This window comes from Drosophila novamexicana, unplaced genomic scaffold (assembly GCF_003285875.2).
Source record: "Drosophila novamexicana strain 15010-1031.04,08,12 unplaced genomic scaffold, DnovRS2.1 tig00000689-arrow-pilon, whole genome shotgun sequence".
NCBI classification, from domain to species: Eukaryota; Metazoa; Arthropoda; class Insecta; order Diptera; family Drosophilidae; genus Drosophila; species Drosophila novamexicana.
The window spans coordinates 2,483,535-2,496,761 of NW_020824818.1; the positions used below are offsets into that span (position 1 = coordinate 2,483,535).

General features: G+C 34.5%; 3 protein-coding genes across 3 annotated transcripts; 1 reads left to right on the forward strand and 2 right to left on the reverse strand.

Moving 5' to 3' along the window:
- Positions 1-599: 599 nt before the first annotated feature.
- LOC115763196 (protein rolling stone) lies at positions 600-4,704 on the reverse strand. Its single transcript, XM_030705657.1, has 4 exons — positions 4,208-4,704; positions 1,832-2,183; positions 1,583-1,766; positions 600-1,510 (listed from the first exon to the last, which is right to left on the reverse strand). The coding sequence occupies exons 1-4, from the start codon at positions 4,307-4,309 to the stop codon at positions 1,321-1,323; spliced, it is 828 nt and encodes a 275-aa protein (XP_030561517.1). The 5' UTR covers positions 4,310-4,704; the 3' UTR covers positions 600-1,320.
- Positions 4,705-8,306: 3,602 nt separating this feature from the next.
- On the forward strand, positions 8,307-9,788 carry LOC115763256 (protein rolling stone-like). Its single transcript, XM_030705736.1, has 4 exons — positions 8,307-8,715; positions 9,119-9,220; positions 9,290-9,476; positions 9,540-9,788. The coding sequence occupies exons 1-4, from the start codon at positions 8,394-8,396 to the stop codon at positions 9,760-9,762; spliced, it is 834 nt and encodes a 277-aa protein (XP_030561596.1). The 5' UTR covers positions 8,307-8,393; the 3' UTR covers positions 9,763-9,788.
- A 926-nt stretch (positions 9,789-10,714) lies between these two features.
- LOC115763246 (COP9 signalosome complex subunit 2) lies at positions 10,715-13,035 on the reverse strand. The gene is made up of 6 exons (XM_030705724.1): positions 12,865-13,035; positions 12,590-12,784; positions 12,393-12,518; positions 11,354-11,835; positions 10,962-11,294; positions 10,715-10,899 (listed from the first exon to the last, which is right to left on the reverse strand). The coding sequence occupies exons 1-6, from the start codon at positions 12,916-12,918 to the stop codon at positions 10,755-10,757; spliced, it is 1,335 nt and encodes a 444-aa protein (XP_030561584.1). The 5' UTR covers positions 12,919-13,035; the 3' UTR covers positions 10,715-10,754.
- Positions 13,036-13,227: the final 192 nt, after the last annotated feature.

The window sequence follows — 13,227 nt, forward strand, 5'->3', positions numbered from 1 at the left end:
ACCAAGTCTGTCTAATTTACCTATATCTATGTATGTATATACATATGTACATATCTATGTAACTGAACTTGTATTAAAACGAGCTTTTTTAACACTATAAAATTAGATCTCCCTTGAATTGTATAATTTGCATTGTCAAACTGTGTAAGATTTATTATTTAAAGCTTTTGTTAAATACATTTTTTAATTGATTGAAAGATATGTCTAATTATTATTATTTATACAATTTTTTTAAAATATATGTGTTAATGATGTTTCTATGCTTTCAATAATTTATGTATTATAGTTTATTTATTTAATTTATTTCTTTGATGAATAAGTTAACTTTTGAAATTATTTTCATAATTTTATTGTATGTTCAATTTACATGGTTTATATCTTTTAAAAATTTATTTTCTATTCATTTTAATATATATATATATTTGTTAATATTAATTTATTATTTACATTTTATCAATTAAGGAATAAATTAAGAATTTATTTTGTTTTTATATTTATAGAATTTATTATTATATAAAAAATGGATTAATTATATTTTTAGCAATTTTCATGATTTATTGTTGTTAAGATTGCGTGTTATCATTTCTTAAATTATTAAGTTCTTTATTTTTTATAGAAACTTTTTTATATTTAAAATTTAAAACCTCGTATTCATCAATGCAATCCAGTAAAATATATGTAAATACTTGCCCACAGCCAGTCTTTTTTTCGATCTAATTTCCTTATTGAACCAATCGGTGTTTATCAATTGATTATCACCTTGTTCATAATCGATATTATAAATACATTGCATTTACAAATTCCATCATAAACACCTTTTTATTTATTTAAACACTTTTTAAAGAATACCATCGGTACCCTTTCCCTTAAGCATATTTTGTATAAACTACAATTTTGCTGCACATAATACCATTTTGAATTTGATTTGCTCAGATTTTGGCAGCGTTATGTTATTTTTTTCAACAAATTCTTTTTACTATGGATTCTATAGTAACAGGCTTTATTCAATTGCTTACAAAATTAAAATATTGCCAAAGCAATTGGATGTTGCTTTGGCATAAAGGAACCAGAAAAAACTTAGTCTAGCCGCATAGCCGGTACTTACTAAATAACAATAATTTAGTCTGTACAGCTACGAATTGATATAAATAAATGCTACTGTGTGTGTGCGTGTGTGTGTGTGTGTGTGTATGTTGTGTTGTGTGTTATGAGTATGTAACTAAATAGAAATTACAACAAAATGCGGGCGGTACTACTTATAACTATGTGAGTGCAGTTTTGTGATGGTGTAATAGTCAGTGCTAAAGACAGGGGCTAATCTCATATGAGGCCCACTGCATGGGGTGTCCAGACAATGCTGAAGGCCCTATTGAAGACCTGCTTCATTTTATGGACGCCAAAGAGCAGCAGCCAATAGCAGATGATCATCAGAAAAATGCCAACAAAAGTCACCAGACAACGCATGGGATTATGCCAGTCCAGTATGGGATAAACATAGGGATTGCCGAATCTGTGTGAAATATAATAAGCAGACAATTAATAAATCAATCTTTAGAACTCTTTAGAAGTGCGGGCTACTTACTCGTCGGTGCCACCACAAATGTGATAGATGAGGGTAAATAAGAAGAATGCTATGGCCATGCACATGGTCTGCACCATATGCAGCAATCGCAATGGAAATGCCACGATTAAGAAATCGATCAGCATACATATGCTATTCAAGGCATGCGTTATCACGCTGATCGCCGGAAAACGTGTTGGCTTGTCTACGCATATACATAGAATAGAATTTAGCATATTTTGTTAGTCTCCTGTTGTCAGTTGCACTTACTCATGCGTCCATTTAGAAATATCCAGTATACTGTGGAGATGACCAGTGCCATTAGCAGTGACATATTGTGCAGCCACCAATAGATCTTCAGGCCGGACGTTGTGCTGGCCTTCTGGCCCGCTTCCTGTACCAGACTCCGCACATTCTGCAGATCGAAGTGCCAGCGTGTGACATGCACGGCGGCGAGCAGCATGGTGATCGTGATCAGACCAAAGCCCCAGTTGGTCATGTAGATAAAAAATTTGCCATCGCAGAATTGCATAATGATGCAAGTGATGTAAACGCCCAGAAACAGTAACGCCCATATCCAACGATACAGCAAGTAAATTGTGCTGACTTCATTCTTTTGCCACTGATTAAAAGACAGAATGAGAGAGAGAGAGGGGCTTAATAAGCTATATATGTCGAAAGTCAAATTCTTTGCAAGATCAATTTAATCTTTGATATCATCAAAGTTCTATATTCTATATTCTATTCTATATTTTATATTATTTATGTTATATAATATTTAATTATATGATTCACTAAATTAGTTAGCAACAGAAATATATGTGTTAGCTCGAAGAAATTCAATTTTTATAACCAAAGCATTGTTTTTTGGTCAATTTATATTAAACTAAACGAAACTGTGAAAATGTTAAGCTAACTAGTTCTTTTTATTTTATTCAACATAATAGTCTTAATAGTTTAGATTAGCATTAGTATTTAAATTTATTTTATAATTTTAAGAACCTGCCTGATTGCGAAGCTTAACAATTATAATTTTTAACAATTTATAAACATTTGTTAAAACCATTTTTTCGAAATAAGTATTTTATATTAATTGAGAATTATATTATTTATATTATTTTATACTTATATATATATATTTTCGCATACATATTCTATATCTAAACCCCGCCAAGAATGACTTTGCATAAAATGTTCAAAACAAGCAAAGCTATATGAGGCAGATAGCATAAGCGCTTTAGCACCCAAAATCTAGATGAACAAACATTAAAAATAAAGATAAGTCACATTGGCATTACAATGATTCACCTTCACACCAGAAATTTAAGTTTTGAGCAAATTTTATTGATTGCCATATGATAGTGAAGCTAGCTTATCTGAACTTTGGCATGCCCACAATAGTTATTTACTTAATTAACCCTGCAAATACAAGTACGCGTTAAAAAAAAAAAAATTCCATTTGAAACAATCATAACACACCTTGCTGCAGCGCAGCTAACATTCTGACAGCTGTTATCTGTCTGTTATCTCGCTGTACGAGAGATGCTGTCAAATGATGACGTACTAGCCGGCTCGTGTTTGTCTAGTTAGTAACTTTGTTGTCTTTACGACTAGGTAAAGTGCAAAACAAAACTGGATCATTACGTAATGAGAATTGATTTGTATTGAACTTGCGAAAGAGCATAACCCACATCAGGTGACCCCAATTTGAATATATTATATGTATGTGTATTCACTCGTGTCTAATCTAAATTAAAAGCAAATATGTTAAACATTTTTTGCTTTTCTCTAATTGCGAAAATTTTTTACAGTTGCAAAGTCATGCGGGTGTCAAAATATGGTGCGATATTTCCGGAATTTTTAGATATGCAGGTGCTGTTACTGTAAACTGTTATCGTGTTGTGTCATATAATCATTGATGATATACGACGACTTTGTAATATGTTATGAGACCTATTCGGTTATCTGTTGTACTTATTTTCGGTGTCATTTGTCTAAAATACCAGGTATTCTTAAGTTAATGTAAATTGCAAGCTATTCACATTGGATATTCTAATTTTCATGAGAATGCTTTATATAAACAGCTCATTAATTATACAGGCGTGGATAGCTTTTTTTTGGGGTTTCAAAATAAGTAACATTTTAATTATATAAAATAAGCATCGGTATTTGTAAATTAGGTTTGCACAAACAAGAACATCATTAGCTAAATAAAGAAGACATTAAACAGACCCAAATAAACTTCATAAATATATGTGTTTGTTAGGGATGTTTAATAACATTTTAAAAACAATAAAAATTATAAATTAAAATTAAGAAAAAGTTGTATGATATATGCAGCTAGACTATCAAAATAAATCTATTTAATATTGTATATTAATTGCTGTGAAAAAAAAATCTCTTCGGTTTTGTTAGGGTATACAACATTCGTTGAATGGTTTCGACTGATCGTACACACGTTATTTGTACACGGTTAGTATTACTTAATGCGTTAATAGCCCTTACGTGTGCACACTAAAACTCCACGCGACTAGGTAAATGATCTCACCTAGAGCTTAGAGTAAACTAAGTGCAAAGGTTTTTCAACTTTGATTTGAACTCTAAATCTCTTTAAAAATTTCGGTTTGTGCCAGCTTAAACACTCACCAGAGATTTGTAGAAGAGATGCACGTGACTGCATTCAAAGCCGAAATTTTGCTTTTGCAATTCTTTGTTGACACCCTTCCGCAGCCTTTTAAGAAATTGCATTTTAAGCGATCGTAATGCAAGTGAGTGTGGAATTGGTCTGAATCACTACCGACCCGCAAACGTGGAGCTTTTTCCTGTGTGGACGCCACAGTTGGGCAACTTTACACAAACAAAATTTCAGCTTTATTCAGCTTGGTGATTTATGTAAACGCGCCAAACCAGCCACACACACGAGACTATGGAACATGCAATGTTCTCAGTGATCTTGAAAAATAAAGCGCTGAGCCAACACTTGGACGGAATCGGTTTCGTGTTCGTTTTGGGTAGCTGCTTCACTGGGAACGCGCACTCGTGCACAACACGACGAGGCAAAGCGGACTGAAAGCAGTAGAATGCTTTTACCCTTTCGAAGACCCACACTTCTGGCTGACCGAACCCGGCGAACCGATTAGAAGCGCGCTCACTGCAAATATACGACAAGCACTAGGCGCAGGCTTCGTGCTCTTTATATACGAAGCCATATACCGATCGGTCGACGGACAAGTCGAATATTAATATCACAATTTATATACCCTTTCGAGTCCGGCTTAAAGCAGAAACTCATTTGACGTTCATTAGGATTACAGCACTCGTCAATATATATTTATATATATATTATATTTAAAATAATTAAATGTTACTTGTTATTTTTGAATTATTAGAATAAGAGTATTGGGTAAGCAATAAGTGTAAGGTAGTTGATAACCGATATTGAAAGTCAAATTAACAAATAAATTATGGATTATAGCATAATGTGATGCATAGCATTACAACAATTAAAATAAATTATATTTAATGTTGTGTGCAATATATTAGATTACATTATATTATAGCTAGTTAGTGATATTTGTTGAGTTACATTACATTATGAACACCATTTTCATATTTATTTTAATAAGTGCTTCAATTTATAATTTTTATTTCAACTGGAATAAGGAGCCAATTTTATTAATTATTATTAAACTAAAATCTATCTACATATGTTGTCTGCAGGAATTGATGTAGTTGCATTTTCTATGCTAATATAAAACTCCACATCGGGTCTTAATTTCTGCATTTTTAAATCAAATAGGAAAAGCAAAAATTAACCATTTTTATGAATACGAATACCGTCTGCATAGCCATTTCATCAAAAATGTACAGAGTATAACAATATATATTAAACTAAGTAATTTAATTAAACGCATGTCATAAATGTGAAATATTCGAGTACACACATCGGGTGTCAAATAACAGAGTCGTCATTCTGTTAAATGCTCCGTCCAAAACATGATGCTGTGGGAAGCATTCCGAATGATATGATATCAATGATATTGACAGCAGCAATATTTGTCAGCATATGTCGGAGGCCGCTGACTTTACTGAACTTGGAGCCATGGAGGTCGATCAATTAAAGCTGTGAGCTCTCCCAATTGTCTGTATTTCAAATACTGTGTGTGGGAGTCGCAATTTCACGGGGATGATAAAGCATTGAAAACTTTTCAGCCCAGAATTTCATAGGTTCGACCTACATTTGTCTTATCGACTGGGCGATAAGTGGGAAAGTATATCAAAAAGAAAGCTCTTTTTTGTATTTTTATGTACAAATAATCTAATTTGAGCGTCATTTATATAGTACAAAGTCCCAGTAAATGTTGTACCTAGACAAGCCTCAGATAACAGAACTACTTAGTTATAAAAACAATGTATGAAAAATTCGTATATGTTTTTAGTTGGAGACATAAAATATTAAACATTTTGTTAATTTTTATTGAGATTTTTTTCGCATTGAAATTATGCAGTAAAATAACTATTTCCCCACCCATTTATGAATGGGGTGATATTTCAATTTGCCAACGTAACTCGATCACTTGACGGTCAGCTTAATAAATATAGCATCGCTTACAAATTGGTTTGTGTTTCAATTCCACTCAAATTGTGCAAATATATCAACTATGTACATATTTTTACCAGATATCATACAATTTGAAGACGCACACAAACGTGCCAGAAATTTGCATTTGGTTTTTGTTTCAGATCTCCCCCAAGTTGACCTTGCCATTGACTTGAGCAAAGATTCTAAAAATTGATAAATTACACTCTGAAAATCGAAAGTGTCGACATTTCTTGTAAATATACAGTCACAGATTTTTATTGTTTCTTTATTGCATAAATTTAATTCAATTTGTTGCCAATTTACACGATCCCCGGACGAAGACCCGGACCCCCAGCACTTTGCAACACTTCTAAATGATGCTACAAACACTTGCTAGCATTGCAATTCCACTTGCAAAGTGTGAGTGTTATTCACATATTTGCTGGAAAATAGAATTGATAATATAATAATATTGCATGTCAGCTGCAATAGATTCGAGGCAAATTTTTGATTTCAAGCTTAGATTTGCGTGACAAATTGTTTTAGGCTTGTCTGAGTAGTCTGCTACAAATTATGCTGATCATCAGAACAACAATCAACTTTTAAAAGACTTTACTATTTTCATATCCTGGGCTGAGCTAATATTTTTATTTTCCTGAATTTTTTGGGAATATGTATTGATTTTCGCCAAAGAAAGTTTATAATTTATAGTTATAATTATATTTAACTCATAAAATATAATTTATATCACATTAAAAAAAAAATTGTATTTATTAAATTTGATTATTTATTTATTATTATTATTTTAATAGGTAATCACTTATATTTTTAATTTTATTTATTTATTCTTATTTTAATATGCAATCAATGACAATTGTATTATTATTATTTATTGTTTTATTATTATTTTTATTATTTTAATAAGTAATCAATGATATCAATGATAGGGAATCAATAACATTATTATTGTTATTTATTGTTTTATATTATTTTATTAGTATTTTAATATGCAGTCAATAATAATTTTTCCCGAAATAATGTATTTATTAAAACTGTCTATAAACAATCATATATTTTTTGTTGTTTTATATAATTATTTAATTATTATTTTTTTAATATGATAATATTTAGTATTCAAGACATTATATATATCTATAAGAAATAGCATATATATTTTTGAACAATAATTCATATTTGAAAAGATATAAACCAATTTTCCTAAAAGTAAATTTTTCATAAATATTTTCTCTAGATATTTTTTAGTTGTTCATAAGTCTTATTCTGTTAATTTTTTCAGCATTTATCTCATGTTTCTTAAGTTTTATTTTCAACGCATGACCATCAAACTGTGATTATATTCTTTTTATTATCATGACTAACAGAATAGAGCGCGTAATTTAGTTTATCTATAATGTAGAGGGATCCCAAGTGCCACATTGTTGGCCTCAGTTAACAGAGTGTGGGCAATGTTTGTTTGTAGTCGCGTTCCATAGGAAATCCATTCAACACCTAAATTCAAGGTCCAATATTGAAGTGCCTAGGCACACGTTCGATCCGTAACATGCTACGCTACGCAATTACGATTTTGATTAAATGTTTGTTAACTTTCAAATGATAAATTGATAGCGTGTGCGATTGATTTCAGTTTGAATGAAATCGGTGATATTTTGTTTTTGGAATGATCGCGCCTTCTTATCATTAGGGCTGTATTTACACGACAGAGTCAGCCAATGTTTATTTATAATAGTTTTATTGTTTGCATGAATCATGTGCAAAAGTTCCCAAATTGTTGTTTAAAAATTCAAAGCAAATTTTGCGCGTGTCACTTTTGCGCGATTGGTACTGGAAAATCGTGGGAAATTTTTCAGGCCTGTTTCGCATTGGTAACTGCTGCTGCTGCTGCTGGTGCCGAGTTGTTGGCCAAGTTAGTTCGGTTCTGGACAACATTAATAACAGCGGTTAAATGCTTATTGGCTTTTTGTACCGTGACTTATCTGATAGACATATACATTGGAAGTACTTTCCAGCTAAACATATCTGGCGATAAGGATCGTGGCCTGATAAGTTCAGCACTCAAATTGCCATTCAACTTCAGCGATTTTCGGAAATAATGCCAAACTGTCAGCTCTGCTGGGCCGACTCTGGCCCTGGCTGCGTCAGTTCGCATTCTACCAACAATCTAGCCAGCTGCTCTGGACGGCCCTAACAGCGTTTGTCCAGCTTCGTAGACATCGAGTTCATCCAGCCGGCATGCGCGATCCAAGCGGGCAATGCTGTTGCCAGCCACTGCTGGATGAGTTCAAGTGCTCCAAATTTTCACTGCACCACGATGAGCCTGCGGACTTTTGTCGCTCCCAGTGGCAACGAGGCGAACGCTGCTTCATCTGGCTGATCTATCGTTGGCTTCTGGCCGCCTTCTTTGCGGGCGGTGTCATTAGCAGCCTAGTGCAGGAATTTAAAGACGGCACGTGGTTCATCTATCTGACCGATTGGGGCTTCACTTTGTGTTTCTATGCCTGCGCCTATGGCGCCGTAATAGCCACCATATACTTTATAAGGCCCAGCTACTTTGGTAAGAAGTGATGTGTGAAACTCCCTTTCTTCCTTTTTATTTTTCAATATTTTAAAATACATCTATAACTCCCTCCCCATCATTTTGTTCGCGGTTTCAGGGAAGCAATTAAGGATTTAAGCCCTCCTCAAGCAGTATTACTAAACATTCTTTTCTTCACTATCTTCTAATTTTGCTTTGGAGTAGAAGTCCCTGTTAACTTAATATAAAAAACGATTCATATTCTCTGCTTAACTCATAAGTCCTTAATTTCCAAAGTGAACATTTTACTGTGTTTTAACTCAGTGAATCAGGCCATGATTCGAACATCACATTTAACTTTCACACAAACAGTTCTCACATTATTAATACAAATCATTCTCATACCGATTCACAACAATTTTGGCACATGGCCTATTTTCAGAATCTGGTAGCTGGGCACTCAAGATTTACTGGTGCTCGCACTATACGACCACCGTTCTGGCCATGATAATAACTTTGGTGTTTTGGGCAGCGCTGTATCCCAGTGAGTCGCACTTCTTAGGACTAAGAAACTGAAATAATTATATTACAACAAGAAAAAAACCTTCTTTAGGCATGGCTGGTGGGCCCATTGGACTATACAATCTCTGGGCGCATGCGTTTAATTCCGTTTGCATGCTTTTCGATTGTTTTATTGTGGCTTTTCCCACGCGCCTGATGCACTTTGTATATCCACTTGCTGTGGGCCTCATCTATGGCCTGTTCTCGCTAATCTACTTCTGGGCAGGCGGCGTAGACTTGTGAGCAATTATTACGGGCAATTGCCTTTTTATTTATTATTATTATTTATTACAAATTTGCAGCTTTGGTAATCGGTTTATATACTTTATTCTGGACTGGGAGAGGCCGGGTTTGGCCATTGGCAGCGTTTGTGGCTGCATCGTTTTAGCGCTGATCTTTTGTGTATTAATTTTCTGGATCTATAGACTAAGATTGTGGATGTACGAGCGCTGCGGAAAGAAGGAAAACTCGGAAGAAATGGAAACACGAGTGGCTATTCCTACGGTAACTGCTCAAACCGTTTAAATAATAAATTGAGTCTGAATTTTTTATTCTTCTGAGGTGTTGTGTATTCTTCCATATTAACTGAAATTCATAATTATTTTTTGCGACTCATGCTATTCAGCAGAATTCACAACAAGTCTGTATCTTAAGAATTATATACAGTATAGTGTCACTCTGTTGAGTTGTGGCCACTTATCAAAACCTAAACCTCATAAGCTCTAAGTTATTTGTGTTCCTGTTAAAGATTTTTTTTAATAAAAGAACTTATTGAAATAAAAAATATGAATTTCGTTCCTAAAACGAGATAGTTAACATTCAGTTTAATATTATTTTTAAATAAAAATTAGAAAGCAACTCTTCTATATTTCCAAATTTTGTAGAGATTTTTCTTTTCCACTGTCTCAACTAGATTAGTTTTACTTTCTTGATCTCTAAAATTCGTAAATATCGAAGTATGGGTAATTCAATGTTCTGAATTGCAAATTTGTTTTCTTTATCGCGAAGACCATAAAAAATAAAAACTTATTCTCTGATACCTATTGAAATTTTATCAAAACATGCTCAGGCATTTCTTTTTGCTTCGTCAATGGAATTTCCAATTATATTTTTTGGTAGAATATAAAAAAGTTTGGTCATTAAAATAGACTCAGGTGCATAGAAATGGGCATCCTCCACTTCATAATTATTTATAACACTCTGTTCTTTATGAAGCGGTCTCTTTAAGTGATTGAATATTTGGAATATTCCCATGTTGGTTGTGGAAATATACTGTGGCTTATCGCTTGTACTGCAACAATTACATTTATGGTACAAGTACCAGCGCTTATCACAAATTATACGGAAAGCCCTTACCATATATAAGTATGTATATATATATAGATATGGTTTGATACGCTACCTAACTTTTGTCACATTTAATGCTCAATAGCTCTCAACTTTCGACGGTTTAAATAAGCAGACTGCGTTTAAAATATTTTCATAATTTCAATTAGGTTTTAATCATTGCCTTATGCCTAAGCCATTTTCTGTACTACTGCAAACTGCAGCGATTGGATTTGGTTGGACCATTTCTCCAGCGCATTGTAGCGGGCTGCACTGCTATTAATCTTGTCCAGCTGCAGCACTTGATTCACCTGATCGATGCGTCCCTTGATGGTGCTGAAAGGAAAAATTAAATATATTAGATAGGACTTAAGCTGATCTGCTGACAAGTCACGTACTCATCGAGTATGCAGGAAACCAGCAAGCTCTCCACCTCGGCGGGCTCAATGTTGAGTGCATTGGCTATGAACGGTATGGCTATGTTCTTGTAGGGTCTGATCAGTTTAATGAGCACTTGGGTGCGTATGTTGCGCAGTAAGTCCTCAATGTGTTCGCGTATAAACTGATCAGCCATAATGTTGCTGCGATGTTGACGCAATATAGTCTCAAACTCGTTGATGTCATTGTTTTGGTATGAATTAACCAGATTTGTCATGGCCAAAATCTCGGGATCGTTCTTATAAGGCTTGGCCTCCTGCGAGTCGAACGGGTTGATGCCGGACTTCATAAGCCTGTTAAACAGATCATATAAATTATGCAGTTTTAATCAATTTAATACAATTTCACCCACATATTTGCTAGCACCAAGTACTTAAGGCAGGTGGTGCGTCTGGGCGAGCCGCTTTCATCGTAGTTCTTGAAGGCCTCAAAGAAGTCTGTGTGCGCCTTCTCGAATTCACCTTCACGCAGATGCATTTTGCCGCCGCATTCGCGAATAACGCCCATTATAAGAGGATGTGGAATAGCTGATTTAATGTGCAGCGATTGCTCGTAGAGAGCTTTCAGCTTCTTGTTGTTCTTTTGTACAGTGTACATTTGAATTTCCAATGCATAAATCTCCAGCAATTGTGTGCCCTTTTTTAGATCATCCTCGCCGTCGTCTGTCTGGCAGCTCGAGTGCAACTGTTTGAGTATCTTTTGCAATTTGGTAAAGTCGCTGCGATCAAAGTACAGCTTGCCCAGCTTAGTGTTAGTTTTGAACCACAAGCGATCGTTTTTGGCATCGCGTAGAGCATCCAGAGTGGTCTCATAAAAATTTTGCAGCAACTCCATCTAAAAGTATTTTATATATATAATTATAAATTTAGTTGAAGATTGTTTTATGTTTTTGGCTTGGCAAGGTGCCATTTGTAATTGCTGACTTTTGCTTGTTTATTATAAAAAGTGTGTTTTACACAAAAAATTATTTGGCACCCGATGGCAATAGGATTCAGCCCATGTTTTAGAATCAGAAAATTGTTTTTATCAGCTCTGTCATTCTGTAGTCTGCTGCTGGGTAAGTTACCCATATATCATTGTCCTCGTTCTCGTACTCTGTCTTCGATCCCAAATCAAGATGTTCGTCTGATCTTATTTTCGTTGAGGCACACAGACAGATGACGAGCTACTGACGCTTGTGATCGAGAATATTTACACTATATGGGGTCGGAAATGTCTGCTTCTATGAGCTAAATATTGACAAATGTATGATGCTCTCTAAGACATTGCATTTTGTATAGGAGTTAAAGTTGACTCCTTAAATATGAAACCTCATTAAGATCAAATGTAGCCCTGCCTCACAAGGCAAGTTCTCACACATATACATATATGTTTGCCAGCTTCTCACTTACGTTCTTGGACGTTGAAATGTAATCCAGTATGGAGTTGATGCTCTTTTCGGAGTGGTTGCGTGTGACAGCGCTTTTAATGTAGGTGAGCAGCTGCTTGTAGCGCACCATCATTTCCTTGTAGTTGTTCTGAGAGTTGATCAAAATGATTTAATTGTTGGGTTTCCTTTTTTCTCTTGAATCTTCTGTTGCCCACTCACCAGACTAAAGTTGATTTTTATCATCTGCTTTAGTGCCTTGAAGCCCCATTCACCCTTTTCGCCATTCTCCAAGTCGAGCACCTTTTGAAAACTGGCGAGCGCTGCTGTGGGCTCCATCTCTTTAAGTGCCTTGCTGTTGTAGTACTGATTCTCTAGATCTACGTCCGGCTCCGAGTTGCTGTCCTCTGAGTATTCCTAAAATAGAAGCCGCAAACGAAGTAGATGCCGGGTTTCAAGAACAGCGCTCGTAGAAGGTTTATTGGTGAGATTCTTACCAGACCATAATCTTCATCATCGTCGCACATGAAATCATCATCATTATCAGACATTGTGCAGCTTATTTAGGCGCAAAAATGGATTTAACAAAACAATGCCTGTTAAAAATGGCAAAAATATGTGGATCTCACAGCAAATTGTGGCGGTCGTGCGATAGAGTTTAAGCAGCACTGCGAAAAGAAAATGACATTTATCGATGTGCGATATCGATAGTTGAGTGTAAATTCAAATATAAGGTCGGAGTGAAATATATTGGTAACTAAAATAATTTATTGAAATAATATTTAAGTAATATTACTGCAATAATTCTTATTTGACGAGTGCTAGGAAAATGATTTAATACCAGGATTAAAGGGCAGTAA